Below are 16,197 nucleotides of genomic sequence, written 5' to 3' on the forward strand. Positions count from 1 at the left end.
TTTAAAATCAATTATAACATAACATGTTTTTATTTCGTTCATTCCTGAAGTTGTCGTTCTTGGCTCTGTCGAACCTAAACTCGAAATAATATTACTCCATTCAAATAAAGAGCTTTTAGTATGCAATATAATAATAGCAAACATTTCAGACCATTACTAGAAAGGGAAGGTACAATCTATTGAACGATTTATGTTTTCAACATAAGTACCGAATGGTCAGATGTATAGTAAAAAGTACAGTGACTGACGCCAATAGGTTGAATTTATTGCAACAATCTGTGATATTACGTATCCGGGAGGATTTTGTAGAAAATGGGAAATTTTTGTTTCCGCCTATACGTTATGGTTGACATAAAAGTCCATATCTCGATGAAAGCCATCCAAGCATAAAGGCCCCGTAGAATACCTTGCCCGTCGCTCACACGAAATGCCAATGGGCCTTTTCTTGTAAGGTACCTTGAATAGAAAGTCTATGGCAGAAAATTAGCAACACTTAAAAGCCAAAATTGAACAGGAAAGCGTCATAACATCAAACGCAATGTTGACTGAAGTTTACCTCATATCAGCCATGTGGGTAATTGTGTTCAACTACGGTGGGTGAAAAATATATACAGTGTAATTTATATTATTATTTATCAAATGTAGATAAAAACGGAAGACATAATCATCTAAACCGTGTATGTATTTTTGGCCACCCATTTCTCTTAGAAAAATGTATTTCCAATACAACTCTTAAATAGCTTATGAGCTTGTATCAGTCATGTTCTATTGAATTTCTAGTTCGATTCTTCTAATAAAAGTTCTGTCCTCCTGAGATACTTATGAATTCTGTCATTCGGCTCAATGACGTAAGGGCTGTTTGGGTGGACATCAAACTAAATAACTCAGACATAATAATAAATAATTTGATAAGCAGGTATCGTTAGAGTATAAATATTGTTTTTAAATACACACTCGTCGAGATGTAACACTGTTACTTTATATTTTCGTAAAATATCTATTAGGCTGTGTAACGCTATTTTGGCTTTCTACTATTAGATCTATCCAATTGCATACATTTCTATCGACTTTTGAGACATTTTAAGATTCGTGCTTGCAAATCAATAGTGTTGTCACTGTGGAGAACTAGGCTACTGCTAATGCACTAATTGATTCCACCAAACTAAGGAATAAACATTCAGTCCATTTTAAACGGTTCCTTTCGGAAAAGATCGCAAAGGGTACTACAGTAAGGTTACATGAAGCAGCACTGAAATAATAATTTATCTCACAGGGTTTTTCTCAAACGGCCCACTGTCTTTCGGGCCAAACAGGGCCCGTTAATTTCTGTCAAGTAATCAAATAGATATGCCTACAGGCTTGACCTATACACTAAAGTAAAATCATACGCGTCACGAAGTAAGCCGCATAACGCTTTGTACAAAGGAGTCAGTCGTTCAACCAGTTCAGGGGAAAAAATGCTTTACTTTCAAAGACTAATTAGATTTTGAAAAGGAAAGATGATCCTTAATAATTAGTGGGTGATCGTGATCCGTTCACAAAAATTTCCTACTTAGCCTAGTTAAAAAGCTAACCCAGCCCAGATTTGTCTAGTAATTCAAGTACCAGCAACTACAGTGGTTATAAATAATTCTTGTAGAAGAGCTATATGAAATTGTTAATGGCAGGTCATATACGATGATTATGACTACCTAATATGTGATGTCGGTATTTTTCGATGATATTGTTTAGCCCCAATTATTAGACGTTATAGAAATTCGGTCATTATACTTTTAGAAATGAGACACATGTTCAACAAATATGTACCTATATGAGTATGTAAGTAGGCTAGATTGACGTACATCTGAGGTACATTAGTTCTCTCAACTTCTCTGTCAGATTTGCAATCAATTTTAACCTGTTTCATTTACGCTGACTCATACGACTCCCGAGACAGACAGGCCAATTTGTATTGATCTTTGCATGCGTTTAGTCTGTTGTTAAAAAACATAACTCTAGACGCTCGAAACGGGAACTTTACATTATGTTGTACTATAACGCACCTGAGGTTCAATCGAACGCGATAGATAATTAGCTGTTCGAAATAGAATCAGTTAGTGCATACTTAATTCTACTACGAGAAACTCGAGCATCCGAAACTGGTTTTAAAAATTATTTACAATCAGTGATGAATTTATTCACCTCTACCCCAGAGATTATAATAAGCATAGTTTGCAGGAATGGGTTACTATCCGCTTTGTTCCGGCTCCCCTCCTCCCCAGATATGCTAATTCCCTGGGCGGGATTAGAGAGTCGACTGGAGGACATCGGATCCTTCCTCGTCTCGAGCTGCAGCGTATCCTTTCGAGCTGTTTCTTTTCTTTCATAATGTCGTCAAAGAAAGCCGTAACCTTCTTCTAGTTTCCAAGTTGAGAGACGTTTTTCCCGCTTTTGCAACTACATACTTGCTTGAATTAAACGACCCGACGACGGTTTCGTGCCGGACCAGTTGTTACTGATACCGGCTGGAAGGCACCTCCAAGTAGCCACTTAGATTAAATGAAGCTTGAATATACGATGTTGTGCTACGTTTGTCATCATCATGAATATAGGCTTGAGGCTAAGACGCTGTCCTATTAATGAAACAAATCAGAAACGAGTGGACTGGTACCTTAAAACAATTCACGTTTTGGAAGCTGCGCCGTATTTAACGGAAAGAGATCAGATATCCGGCCGCGGAACGCGCACGGGAAGCAAATGTCGTCCACTAATAGAAGTCAAAGGGTGCTCAACATACCCAAACCTAAAAGCCACGCCTGTTACTGCGGCGGCTGAAACAGTAAATAAAATTTCACTCTTCTAGTTTCCGCCGAACATTTAGCTAAGTCATAAGCATCAAGGGGACATAGAAATCCAAGGAAACGTCGTTCATTAATGCTATTATTAGCAAACTATTCATTATAATTATGATTACCGTCAACCAGAACAACTTTGTAGTAGATACCGGTAGTTATTAGCTTCAGTGACCAACATAGCAATACCACGACGATACTAGGGACACCAGATAGCGCCGCAGTCCGAAAGGATTATTTTGTAGGATATATAAAGGCTTGTATAAGTGTTCAGAGGTAGCGTCACTAAGTACTAAGTGTTTACGGTTGCCATGAAACAAAGCGTACCATTAAGAGGACCAATTGTATACAACTTAGGTGACTTGCAAATCCCACCCGTTAGTTAATAAACCCCTTGGGGCTTATAATATTGATACTTTATAGCAGAACACCTGTACCTTTAATTTTAATCAGCTCACGACATAATTCGATTTAAATAATCTATTATATAACTAGATAAGAATGTTTTAAATGCACAGGCGGGTTCATTGATGCACTGTTTTGGTTGCCCTTCTTAATTCTTCATGTAATCGAGTTATTTAGAGCACAAGTGTGGAACTCGCTCTTCCCCAAGAGAGAGCGAGCGAGAATACCCACTAAACCACGATCCTCCCCATTAACTGCAACATTGTATTTCGCGAAGTGTATTCACGCAGGAAGTTAGATGGTGCGAATTTATCTTCTGAATGCAAAAATTATGACTTTGAAAAAAGCTTTGGTACCATGAAATTATTAAAAGATAATCATTACGTGTCGTGCGAAACGCTAAGCAAAGCATCATTACGTCCTACCTTTCGTTGACAGCAAACAAAAAAAAACTGGGAGACTCAAGAAAGTCATTGGCTCGTTTCGGATCAAATCTGTTGTGTTTGTAAAATTATATTCAATTTTACGATGGCTATATTTTATATCGCTACGATTTTTATTATAATAAATACTCTTGCATTGCGCGATTTCTTTGATTAGCTGAGCAGAAGCTATAGTGGCCGTAGGTTGATCTAGGTAAGGCGAAATAGGCCCGAGTAAAATACGATGAAGCAATTTTGAGCTTTTGAGTAGGGCAGAAACATTATAGAACAAACAAGCATTCTATTTGTGACAAAAATTGTATTCGTTTCTGTTAGATACATCTCCATAGAATGTCTGTACTTATTTCGTCATTGAACGACACAGTTAATTATGTGTTCTTTGAAGAATTCTAATGCGGATTACTTGCAAACCATAAGCGTTTCGTTAATTACCCCCAGGATTGTCTCACCTATTAAGGATCATGTACTATAATTAACACAGCGTAATTTAACATATAATTGCTTCTATAAGATAGTCAAATAGTTCAAGATGTGCTTGGCTGGCAGGTATATTTCGTAAAGCCATAATTTCATTGAGAATAATGCGGGCGGCTCTCATTAGCAAAGATCTAATAATTGTTCTGGCTATATCTCATTGAAAATGTTTTGGTTTTTGGCAGACTAGTTAGATTTTCTAAAAACCTGAGCATAGTCCAAGCGATTTCAGTACAACTGCAAAGAATGGAATTTCAGAATGAAGCCAATGACATTTGGTACGTTAAGTAGTAACTTGGACAGCGACATTGATGTCAAAGAAAAGCATATCGTGAACAGACAGGGCACTGTTGGCACGTATATTCAGCGAAGGAAGTTCAAAATACATTAGATCATTGATCGGCATGCTGCTCTACTTCATCTCAGCATTTTTACGTCACCTCATTTTTCTCCATAAATACGGTTTCGAACTCGCATTATTTCGAATCTTCAACGGATATCTGACTATTACACTTTTCGTTGATGATGTCCCCGTAATAGCGCAGTGAATAACACGTTTGCCTGATAAACTTAAAAGCACATGGTGGTCTAAGTTTGAATTCGAGCGTAAATACACCTTTTTATGGGCTAAAAGCCAGCCTCGACGCCTTAAGTATTGGGCGTATCCTTCACCACACGTTAGCTTTAAATACTACTGTAATTATCTGTATTCCTTGGACCAATCGGGTCCGATTGGTTTTTGAAGTCAAGTTTGAGACAGAACGCTCCCCTTTATTATAGGCTTTATAGTTGTCACTCATTTGAATTTAGCACTGTTTGTACCATATTTGTGCGTCATACATTATATATGCGCTCGTCGAGTTTAAAGCTTATAGACTTGTTGCTAATAAGGTACGTATATTTTGATGTTATTGATTGATTCATTCAAATGAAATACATAAAAAGTAGTTTACGTTTTGCTTTATTTTTTTCTGTATACCAGGTCAATAAATTTCCAAAAAAAGAAATTCCCAAAGAAGTTGAAAAAACTTATCCCAATTTCAACGGAGTGCTATCATGAAGCAGGTTAATTAGACTTAACATTCCCTCTATTTGAATTTACGTTACATTTAAGGATAATGGTTCGACACTATTAAATATTTTTATTTTTATCAATACCGTATAATTTAGAGCTAAACCATAACCGTAGTATAACACGAGTATGCGTTTATTTGCTTATATTCCATAGGGGCCTAAAGACGCGGCGTTACTTTATTTGCGCATGATGCCACCCCACCTGGAAAAAAAGAGCTTCTGTCGGTCGGAGGCGACTCGATGAAGTGATGCATTAGACCCATTTCACAACTCTTAGAATCCCTCTTGGAAAAAATCTTGAAATCCCGAAATAAGGAAAATTAACTTTTACAATCTCACTGAATCCTGTTGTTTGAACATAGAACTGGTCATCACCATAAATGCATTGGATAAAACAGCTTATTTGAACGTTTAGGAACAGCGCGTCGTATATAGGTCAACCGAAAAAATCCACGCCCAGCTACACGAGATACATAAAACAACATATTATTTAGCATCTTTTGCAGATGTTATGCGTTTACGGCTCTTTATATTGTGTTTAGCTATATTATAGCTAGTATTACAGTTCAAGGTTATTTAGCTGTGCTCGTACTAAGCAAAGTCAATTGCACACTTTAGCCCTTAATAAGAGCAGCGCCCATGGCTCCATTTATATCGCGTGCTGAAAAATAGTTCACGGCTATAAATATTCTTTGTCCACTGGGTTTATAACGGTTATCGGCCACATGAAACTATCTTTGAAGGGAATTTATCAAGTGTTAGCATTCATGCTCTAATATGCCAATTTAATATTTTTTTTATCCTGAAAGCCTACGGCGCAATTTTCGTTACTTTCAAGCCTTAGAGGGGTAGAGCAATGCACAAAACTCGACAAACACCTAAAGAAGGTTCTATGTGCTTTTTTCAAGGTGTTTTTGTCACTTCTCAGGGAATTCTACTTATAGACCGCCGCATAAGATTGTTTGCTAACGCACGAATTGTTAGGTTACTGAAATTAACTATTCATTAGCGTCTTTCAAGCTCATTTAGGTACGAAACTATGTCAACGTAGCCAAAACCATGTTTTTTTCTTTTCGTAGTTATGTAGCTCTGAATCTGGAACCTCAGAGCGATAAGTACCCAGCTCTTAACCACGTGTCTTCGAAAAGCTACTGAAAATAACTACCTCACCCCATTGAACCTTTATTGTGTGTCATATATACAACCATTCCTACTTTTGATTTCAAAGCTCAACACTTTTGGCTTTCTGCTAACGACAAAGTGCTAAGCGAAGTTAAATGCTGGCCCAGTTAAATTTCTATATTTTTCTAAGCCGAAACTCTGATACATTGCTTTGCAAATAAGTTCAGCTTAATAAAGGTTTTTCCGTTAACACGAGTTATTAAACTTAACTGCGACTAGTAACATTCATATTATGGACCCAGCTAACGACTGACATTTGGTCTCTATGGTGGATAGATCAATATTACTATTATGGGTACCGTGCAGTTGCTTACTGTTGTCATTTATCAATTCATACCGTCTATAGATAGCTACTAAAGCTCACGGGGACAGGGACAATTGGCACATTTTGTTATTGTATTATTGCTGGGCACTGATGACCTCAATCTCAACACGCAATGGAATTTCGGCTCCGATTTTGCATATTCACTACTGAGTATTTACTCTGGGAAAACCAAATGCTAATCAACAACATGCTGGAGCAAAAACCTCGTAACTGCAATAATCTAAATTTTATGACGTAATTGTTTGAATAAATGGCCCGGCTGGCATTTTCCGTACTCTAGAGTTTTTTATGACCCACACTTTTTCACTTTAAGTCAAAATTATGCGGGTATAATTGGTGCATAGAACTTAGAACAGCACACAGTTGTCAAACTAGTCAATGCGTACGAAATGCATGACTTATATATGTATATTGAGTCTGCGATAAATTAGATTGAAAAAATGACCTGAAGCCCTCGTCAAGTAAGGCCGTTAGGCATTGCTTCAGATGGCTGGCTCCCAGCACGAAACCAAATGTATCTATGCGCGGTCACAAGTGGTCTAGGTAGAAACGCGAAAGATTGTCGTCTATAGGTCAACGCCCTCAACTTCTTTATTCGTTTTTCTCTGAATTTAAGAAGACAATCTTCCCTTGGTGTTTATATTCGACAATATTACATGGCAAGGGCAACAAGCATAAGTTGCGAATGACGGTCACGAAGTGACACCTGGAGCTTATCGAATGCAACGCTATCGGGCCCTCTGGGATCTACATCGTAAAGAGAACAACTTATACGTACAGACTGTTACATGCACGCACGTTTATCCTTTGGAATAGGTGAGTTTCTCGAACTCCGTTAAAAAGTGAGACGCAGTTGACTATACTACTAATGGCATGTTGGACGACAAGCTGGATCCAGGAAGACTTTCATCACGGACAGCAAATTTACGATTACATTTAATCTACAGAACTGTTAGCCTTGAGTCTGTAAAGAATAGATACATATTCGGCTAGAGAGATGCACGAGCGCACGTATGGCATATTCAAGGGAAAGGATAAGAAATCGTTATTTAGTTAGAAAGAGGGTTATGCGCTAGTTAACTGCGCTATCAACGCACACTACCAACTTTATTTACTCTAACATGGTTATAATATAGCATTATAGGAATGGTAGAGTATTCCATTTACAAATGTGTTTGACGGTTCGATGCGCTTTTTATTACAATATGTAAATATTTACCGCTACTTTCAATAATGTGAAATAAATACTCTCCAATTATAAAGAGACTTATACTTTACCCTATATATATACATACATAAATAACGGTTTCTATTTGTATATTTATATATATATATATATATATATATATAGGGTATGTATGGCTGATTTGCATTTTATTCCATTATTTCACATTTATGATGTAATGTTTTTTTGTAGGCCGTGTAGTACAGCGGGACCGGAGGAAGGCGGAGCAAATTAATAATATTCAATTAAACTTGGCCTGATATGACGGTACACACAACGAGATGTTTAGCAGCAGTAAACCATTCAGACAAACCTGACAACCTTTATACTTCACGATTCCATGTAATTACTAGCAAATCATATCTAAATGTATCACTATGTTCAGTACGATCTGCTGTGCCAAACCCAATAAGAATACACTTCTTGTCAAACGAGTGTCTTTGAGGTCTCGGATCAAAATTTCTATTTATACGATTACAAGCACATCGGATTATGCTGGGTGCACGTAAGTTCTGTTTAAATTCGAAGCTCTCCTTTAATTCGAGCGTAACTTATCAGCTGTCCTCCACCCCTCGCCCATTCGCGTGCTCATGGAATTTGTGGAGTACATAGGCTAGTATATGCAAATGTTGCTTTATTCTTATGACTGACTCTACCTGGAAAAAAGCACTGTCTGTATCATTTTTCGAATATCTTTATATGTAAGCAAATATTTCGATTTAGCTCAAATTAGCAAGAAAATCTACATTATTATTGAAGAATAAAACGGAGGTGCCGGGATCAGATATTTTTTCCGCTGTATTGGAAGATACGGTGTAAACAATAACGTTGATAGCCATGACTGTTCTGGGAAGAGCCATTATGATGCACAAACCTGTGTGTCTGTACACGTTAATTAGAAAACCTCATTACATAAATATGATATTATACGACTACCGCTACAAAGAACAAAAGCCAGAAGATAAATTGCCTTACTTAATCAACCTTTGTACTTATTACGTTACTAATAATACCAAAATGGCGAAATTTTTTTCTCGTCATTCGCTGTTTGTATATTTTCACTTACTACTATTAATTATTCTACGCTTTTTGATCATCGTTGTTATTTTCTTCTACACGAACCAATCGCGCAGCTCAAGCTAGACCGATGCGTTGCGAACAAGTCTCCCCCTATGCTAGACTTTGCCGGCTGCTTGCTTTTTGAGCACCGATTTGTTGTTTCTCTCTCTCTCTCCTTCGTCAGACAAACTGACTGAACAGCAAAAAAATACGCCACAGCAAACTACGCGGTAGTTAGAATCAGCAATAGTAGCAGCAGCCATCTTAAAGTTGCTTAGGTAGTGGGGTGCAGTAATAGTCGTAAAAGTACAACGGGAGCGCCTGTGTATGGTACTACAATCATAAACTCAGCGCTACCATTACTGTCGCGGCCGAAACTGTTGTCGCCTGCAATTTGCAGACTGCAGCTTCGTCTTGCTGTTACCGCTGCGTGGTGTCTTTCATCCATGTTAGTTTCGCGTTGGTTGGTTGGTAAGTTATGTGTGTATGTCTGTGTATGTGTGTGTGTGTGTGTGTCTGTGTGTGTGTATGTATCTGAAGAGAGCTAAGAAACAAAAAACGTCGTCTCTATTCTGGTGTATCTAGAAAGGGATTCGGTCTGATGGAAACCCATTTAACTGAAATTTCATTTTGCCGGCTTTAGTTTAAACAGAAATCGTCGTCGTCGTCATCGTCTTCGTTATCGTTGTGTGCCAAACAAAATCGAACAAAAATCAAATGCACCGCTCTCATCGTTGCTCTCACAGTGCGCTTGTGCTTCTAGTTCTGGGTCTGGACGTCGTGTTCGTATTCGGGGACGGCTGTAACACCGGGTTCGATTCCAGTTGATGACACTTACATTGCGGGGCTCCTCGGGAGCGCTGACGCTGTTGGACATCCATCAAATCAATTCGAACGCCGTATAGATCCGTCGAAAAAAAGGATATAGAGAAAAGATCAGCAGGCGTCGGTGGCATCTATGACTGTTATATTGCATCTATTTTATGCTTGAGTAACTCTGTGAGCTGGAAACGGGGATTCCCAAGAGTTAAACTTGAAAGAATGTACAAGTATATTGTTATCTGAGGACCGCGAAGAGAAAAAGAGTAACTAACAATGAAAAACGGGTACTATATGATGTCGTGATGCACGTCATTGAAAAAGCTACGGTTCATCTAATCCTTGTCGTTGGACAGTAGCTATTTTCCAGGTATGTGTCTGCATTTCAATATCGCATAACATGGTGAACTGTGCAAATCATGTTTTAACTCTAGGCAGCTAATGATACGTTCATTTGGTGCTCATGCAAAAAAACAGCCTGTGATTTATATAACACCGCTTTCAGTGGAGTTATGCCGAAGTATATTTTCAATGAATATTCGCGGTCTACTGCACGATCAGCGTTGTGCTCCGCTGTGACACACATAAACAATTGCATTACTAATCAGTTAAGTCTGAGCCGTAGGGTCTTAAATGGGAGCGCCCGGCGCTGGTCTCTGTGTGTAGATGCAGCAGCTTTGTTTTCCAGGTGCTGTTTAAGGTTTAAGAAGACAGGCCGTAGTAAACGATTGTCACCATTACCCACTACAATGGTAATAACTCTATGCACAAACAGTATGTCTTACTAAAGTAGTTCCTTTCTTCACGAACACTAGATTGGAATGTTTTTTTAATATTTTCGTATTTATTTAATAAAGTCCGTGTCTCTGTATTTCATCAAACCCCTTTGCAACATATATACGAAATCACCACAAACATTTTTACTTAGAAAAAATTTGAAATTAAAAAATCTCACCCCTATCTTTTAGTGTTTGATACGTAATAGAAAAAGCGGCCATAAACTTAACAGACTTGGAATAAGCCATACTGCTTCAAGTAATAGCGCACCAATTGACGCCAACTTATGATGCTGAACCCCAACTTGACCGATGTGCTTCAAATGATGCCGTTTGATGTGAAAGAGATTTTCAAATCACTACGCCTCAAATCGAATTATCTACTTTGAATGCACCAAAAGGCTCGGATTATACACGAAGTCACAGCCGTACCCGCCATAAGCATTCTTCCTTTGCACTTACTCATCTAAAGTATTCTACTGGGTATCTTTCTATCGGAGTAAGGGAATTATTATCGATGATTAATCAAGTCGATAAATTTGACATTAGATTTCCGCGCTGCACAATGTTCAACTTACGTCTCGGGCCATCAATGCTGCACTATTAAAACATGCCAGTGCAAAGAGCTTTTTGAAAGACGAGAAACAATATTTCAGTTAAATCCCACTAGTTGGGTGGAATTTTAGCTACTTAATACTTATGTGTACTACTTTACATTGATCTGCATCTTGCTAAAAGAACTCTTAAAAGCCTTGGCTTGACTTTCATGAAATATTCTCTATTTTCGATTGGCACTACTTGGGTAGTATACGTAGCGCCTTCCATTGTACCATTTTAACTAACTTTTTGCAGGTACATCTGTGCTTGCGTTCATATGTTCATGTGGTCGCCAGGCGATGCTACACCCTTAAGACTATGGGGGCTCCCCCAAAAATGGGTCAACACAACTCCCAACAGCGGCGACTGCCACTCGGTCTTAGCTCGGCTTCTCAACAGGAACTGAGCGCTACGGCCAACCAGGGGCCACAGCGATCCATTTCCAAGCCCAATCGAGCCAGAATCGTTCCTCCCGTTAAGCGTCCTGTACATCCTCGGCTTGCCAAGATGGCAACACCTCCGTCTCCAAAACGTGGGCGGGCCTCCGAGCTTGTCAAACTTTCAATAGGGACCGGTTACTTCTCACGGCCAGTGTTAGAGCTGACTCGAAGGAAACACCGTAGCACGTCATCGGCCATCAGTCCACCCGAGGTGAACAACTGCACAGCGGCTACAAGTCCGACCGTAGTTAATGGTATCAGCCCGACGGAGATATCGAAAACCAAAAATGAAGATCGAAAAACTAGTATTAGTACGTCAGCTTCTCATGATTTAGGTGAAGCATCCTCGGGATCAGTCCATTTTGAAGAGGTGGTGGTTATCAAACAAGAACCCCCTGGAACACCCATCGAAGGAAGACCGGTTGAACAGCTAATGCAAGAAGAACTACTAGCACAGAAAGATGCGGAGATTAAGAAGCTTCAGTGTGAAATCTCGAGACTTCGAGAGCAGGTTGCCAGACTTGAGGAACAGGTTGCAGACAATGAAAGCATGAAACCCCCTCGTGATACATTGAGGAATCGTTTCGAGCAGCAGCGATCAGTGGTTAGCGGCTCGAGCGCGCGGTTGCGACAACTGGAGAGTCTAGGTAAAAAATCCAGGTTAGTGGTAACATGGATGAGTGCAATTGTAGTGACTGATGACACTTTTTATTTTCGTTTCGGCTACTGCCAACGTTTTGTAACCGTAGCTCAAACAGACGTGATGTGATATTATTGACCGTATGAGGCTATCCTCTTTCTATGTCCTTTTTTGCTTGGGAATATTTTGATTTATAACTTCTATTGAAAGACAGATGTTCCTTGGGTGCTTTTCGCGGGTTATCAGTTGTGTAGAAGCCAGTAGACCTCTAAGACGCGTACCACAAAAAAAAACATAGTCAGATATAAAACCTTGGATAAGCTATGATCTGCGTGTACTGTATTTTTACGATAGGCTTTGTTTTGGTGAAAACCATATTATTTTATCTTGACACGTTTTTCTAATATTTGTAAAAGAAATAACAATCAGGCAGACTGTTCGAAGTTCTATTATAGTTCGATTAGTGTATACGTCCACAAAAGCAAAATCACTCGTTTTACATCGAGTAATGGCTTATCTTAAAAGAGCACACGACTTACTGGTATGCTGAGGTCTTTACTAGGAACTTCTCTTAAAGTCGCTCACACACCTGAAGCGAAGGAAGTCTAAAGATCTCGTTGTGGGGTAGCGCGAAGAGCTCAGATGTAACTTGTATGTGTTCTTCAATACGCATTTCATTTAGGAAGAGCGTCCGTCTTAAAGATCTAACCGAAGACACCAAAAGTGGAAAAGCTCCTTTTGAAGAAGTTTTCGGAGATCCAATGCGTCCCATGACTGTCATGCCGTATGCGCTATACCAGCGAGTAATTGACTTGGACGAAGATTCCGAATGTCGCCACGTTAGTGGTTCCATAGAAGTCCCAAGCTGGAGAGAGAAGCCTGTAGAATGCATGGCTGAGGGTCGCAGAACAAGCGATAACCCTTCTCACGAGGTGAGCTGTTTAAAAAGTATTTTTCTAATAGTAGTCTCGAGTGCTCTTCGAAGTATATCATTGAAAGGAGATGCTACATATTCCATATCAAAATTATCCTCTGAGCGCTTCTGTAGATCGACTAATTTTGCTCGCTATATACAGAAGATCCATTTATGATTTATCAAGCCTAAAATGTATCATATACATGTGTTGAATAGTATGATGAACCGAAGTAATTTTTTATAATGATGTCTTACAAAATTTTACGGCTGACTGGATCGCTAGTACGAAATAATCTTAGATTTAATTTATACTATGTTGGTTTTGAAGTCTATTTATTTTTTTCGCAACACTATGTCCGCTTGAAAATTGGAAAGTTCGTATGATTCTCTAACAACGTGTTTGGTAACTGGCATTTAGAGTTCATCAGCAGTTCCGTAGAAGTCGAACACAACTAACGTTCACTTGCGATGAATATGCTTCAGGCAACCGGAGATGAAGTCTACCTCAAACGTCATCTTAAGCTGGAAACAGATGAAAAACGCCGCAAACGATGGGACCGTCAATGGATGCTGGAACAAAAAAAGTATGATCTATTCACTAGGACAATCAAACAGAGTTTAGGACAGCAATAGTAGCAATTTGCGCTCAAAGTCAAAAGAATAAATTTCTTCTTTTTTTTTTTTGTTTTGATTCCAGTTTTGAACGGGCACGGCGACGCCAGGCTCGACGGCGTTCATCCCTTACGGCGACTCAGTTAGGAGCAGGTACCAGTTTAGGCTCTTCTCAAAAAGCCTCTTTGGGATCTTTCCCGCGATCTCGGATTGGGCAAAGAGTAAATTCTCTATTTCCATCAGGTTCCCGACTACAAGCGGTTGAATTAGCAGAACAGGTGCCCGTAGTTGCCTGGGGCTGTAGTGTGCCTCAAATTAAACACAGGTATGTGCTTGGCTCACCAACAATTACTATTAAGAAGGATTATCAACTGCCGTTGGATTATGGTTTTTTCTATCGAGTCAAATTGTGATCTTGTCAAAAGGTGCATTCCAGCGATGCTTTGTTTTTTTAATACTATATTTTAAGTATATTCATATGTATCTATTATTCTAATTTTTTTGGGATAACTATTATGCGGTACTGCGGTTCTTATTTTTCAAAACTGTGCCATTATATCACTGAGTATTGTCGATGAATACAGCTCGAAGAACCATGCCATGTTTCGTAGCGAATGAAAAAAGTGTCATTAGATCTATTCTAGTGATACAGCTTTAACTATCGTTTCATCACTTAATGTGTTACAGGGAATTCTCGTTTAAATAGTATCTCCGTTTCACAAGTAGAAGGTCGATGTTTTTACACACCAGCCAACAACATTGCGACGGCTTGATCCCGATAATTATGAACAGGAATGAATCCTCCTCTATATTGCGCTAGATATATCCCTCGAAGGATACTCCCAATAGAATCGTTATTTCAAACGGATATCGGTGGACATATTGAAGGAAGGTGCACAAACTACTACAAACGGTTTTGCTACAAAACAATACGCACCGTGCACGAACATAGAGGAACTAGCCTTAGAGGAGCAGCGATCAAATATCTGTTCTGGGTCATCATATCGACGAACGTTGAGCTTATAAAGATGATCATTCATAAGGTGTATTCATTTATATTATAATTATTATTTATACATTTAATCAAATGACTCTTAAAACCGGCCTTTGTTTGCTACGGGCTCTGTGATGTTCAGCCTATTCAGCACGGCATTGATATTAATGGCATTATAATGATATGACACAAATGAAATAGTTAAACGATACAGACCAATATGTGGGAATATTATATAAGGATACAATCATATACCTACGATAAGCGTAAAGGAGGCAATGACACTTATAAGACTTAAATAAACTGTTAGAAGATTAATTTCGAAAACGTTAATTTACTTGTTTTAAAAATGTTTAATTTAAAAATACTGCGAATGAACAGGCGAAAAGATTCACCTACAAGCCCGTACCAGAATTATACAGCTATGTGATTCCTTCGACTAGTGGCAAACACAACACAAATCGTGGGTAATTAATACAATTTTTTTGGTCTGGATCGGAGTGGGACCTACTACAGTTTTATTGTATTTTATACGTATAAGCCTAAACGTATCATATCTACCACTGAAGTTACTCAACCTGTTGTATTGCTGTGTCCTGAACTGTATATTGATCGGTCTACGTTTCCATCGGAACGTGCACATGATCCTATATATGCTCCATTTGTGAGTGGAAATACTGACGAACTACGGAACTATCAAAGTCCCCATATACAAAAGTGAGTGTCGTTGGTGTACCTATTGACTGAGACACAATAAACCAAAATCAAACACTATATACACCAACAAACACACTAAGTTCTAAGATAAAATCAATAATGCGAAGCCTTTTCTTTCTCTTATTTGTTGTCAAATGCAAAATTGTCGCATTTTTAAGGATATTAATACATTTCTTAAAGCATCTTCATGCAAACAAACGTGAAAAACTACAACTGTTCACGTAAATGTGTTTCGCAAAAAAGCGATTGTATGTGTAACCGTGCTTTGCACTAAACTGCGGTTTTTCAGTATTATTAATACTTATACGAATGTAATACAATTTCGGTAAATTTTTTTTGGGTTATCGAAGATTACACAAGAAATGTATATGGTCATTTAAATTTCTAAAAGTTCTCTAGCTCAGCTATTTGCACGAAAGTGCATTGTAGAACACATGAAAAGAAATGCGGAAACATCCGTGAACACTGCAGTAGCAGTCGCGGCCAGATCATGTAAACATGTATATAACGAATGCCAACAAATGAAAGAAGATATACGTGACATTGTGTACATAGACCAAACGAGTACTCAAATCGGTATTAAAGATAACAAAAAAAATAAAGACAAAGAGTAAAGAAAAGAGACTTGTGATAATCCAAACGGAGTAAGTCTTTATTTTCGTATATAT

At 38.5% G+C, this 16,197-nt stretch overlaps 1 protein-coding gene across 4 annotated transcripts; it reads left to right on the forward strand.

The window, feature by feature from the left end:
• The first annotated feature begins 9,206 nt into the window (after window positions 1-9,206).
• msl-1 (male-specific lethal 1) lies at window positions 9,207-16,169 on the forward strand. Of its 4 annotated transcripts, none has more exons than XM_022853902.2 (7): window positions 9,207-9,489; window positions 9,662-10,207; window positions 11,466-12,310; window positions 12,973-13,222; window positions 13,690-13,790; window positions 13,904-14,143; window positions 14,506-16,169. In XM_022853902.2, the coding sequence occupies exons 3-7, from the start codon at window positions 11,529-11,531 to the stop codon at window positions 14,522-14,524; spliced, it is 1,392 nt and encodes a 463-aa protein (XP_022709637.1). In that variant the 5' UTR covers window positions 9,207-9,489; window positions 9,662-10,207; window positions 11,466-11,528; the 3' UTR covers window positions 14,525-16,169. The 4 variants fall into 4 exon arrangements, with proteins under 4 accessions (XP_022709637.1, XP_022709635.1, XP_086829405.1 ...); XM_022853900.2 differs by having other exon boundaries at window positions 11,507-12,310; XM_086973279.1 differs by having other exon boundaries at window positions 9,207-9,466; window positions 11,507-12,310.
• Window positions 16,170-16,197: the final 28 nt, after the last annotated feature.

Source organism: Varroa jacobsoni, unplaced genomic scaffold, assembly GCF_002532875.2.
Source record: "Varroa jacobsoni isolate VJ856 unplaced genomic scaffold, vjacob_1.0 contig02284, whole genome shotgun sequence".
Classification (NCBI taxonomy): Eukaryota; Metazoa; Arthropoda; class Arachnida; order Mesostigmata; family Varroidae; genus Varroa; species Varroa jacobsoni.

Coding starts and splice junctions, on each gene's coding strand:
- msl-1 (XM_022853902.2), top strand. CDS start 11,529: ATGGGGGCTCCCCCAAAAATGGGTCAACACAACTCCCAACAGCGGCGA. Junction 12,311..12,972: donor AGTCTAGGTAAAAAATCCAG/GTTAGTGGTAAC, acceptor CATTTCATTTAG/GAAGAGCGTCCGTCTTAAAG. Junction 13,223..13,689: donor GCGATAACCCTTCTCACGAG/GTGAGCTGTTTA, acceptor AATATGCTTCAG/GCAACCGGAGATGAAGTCTA.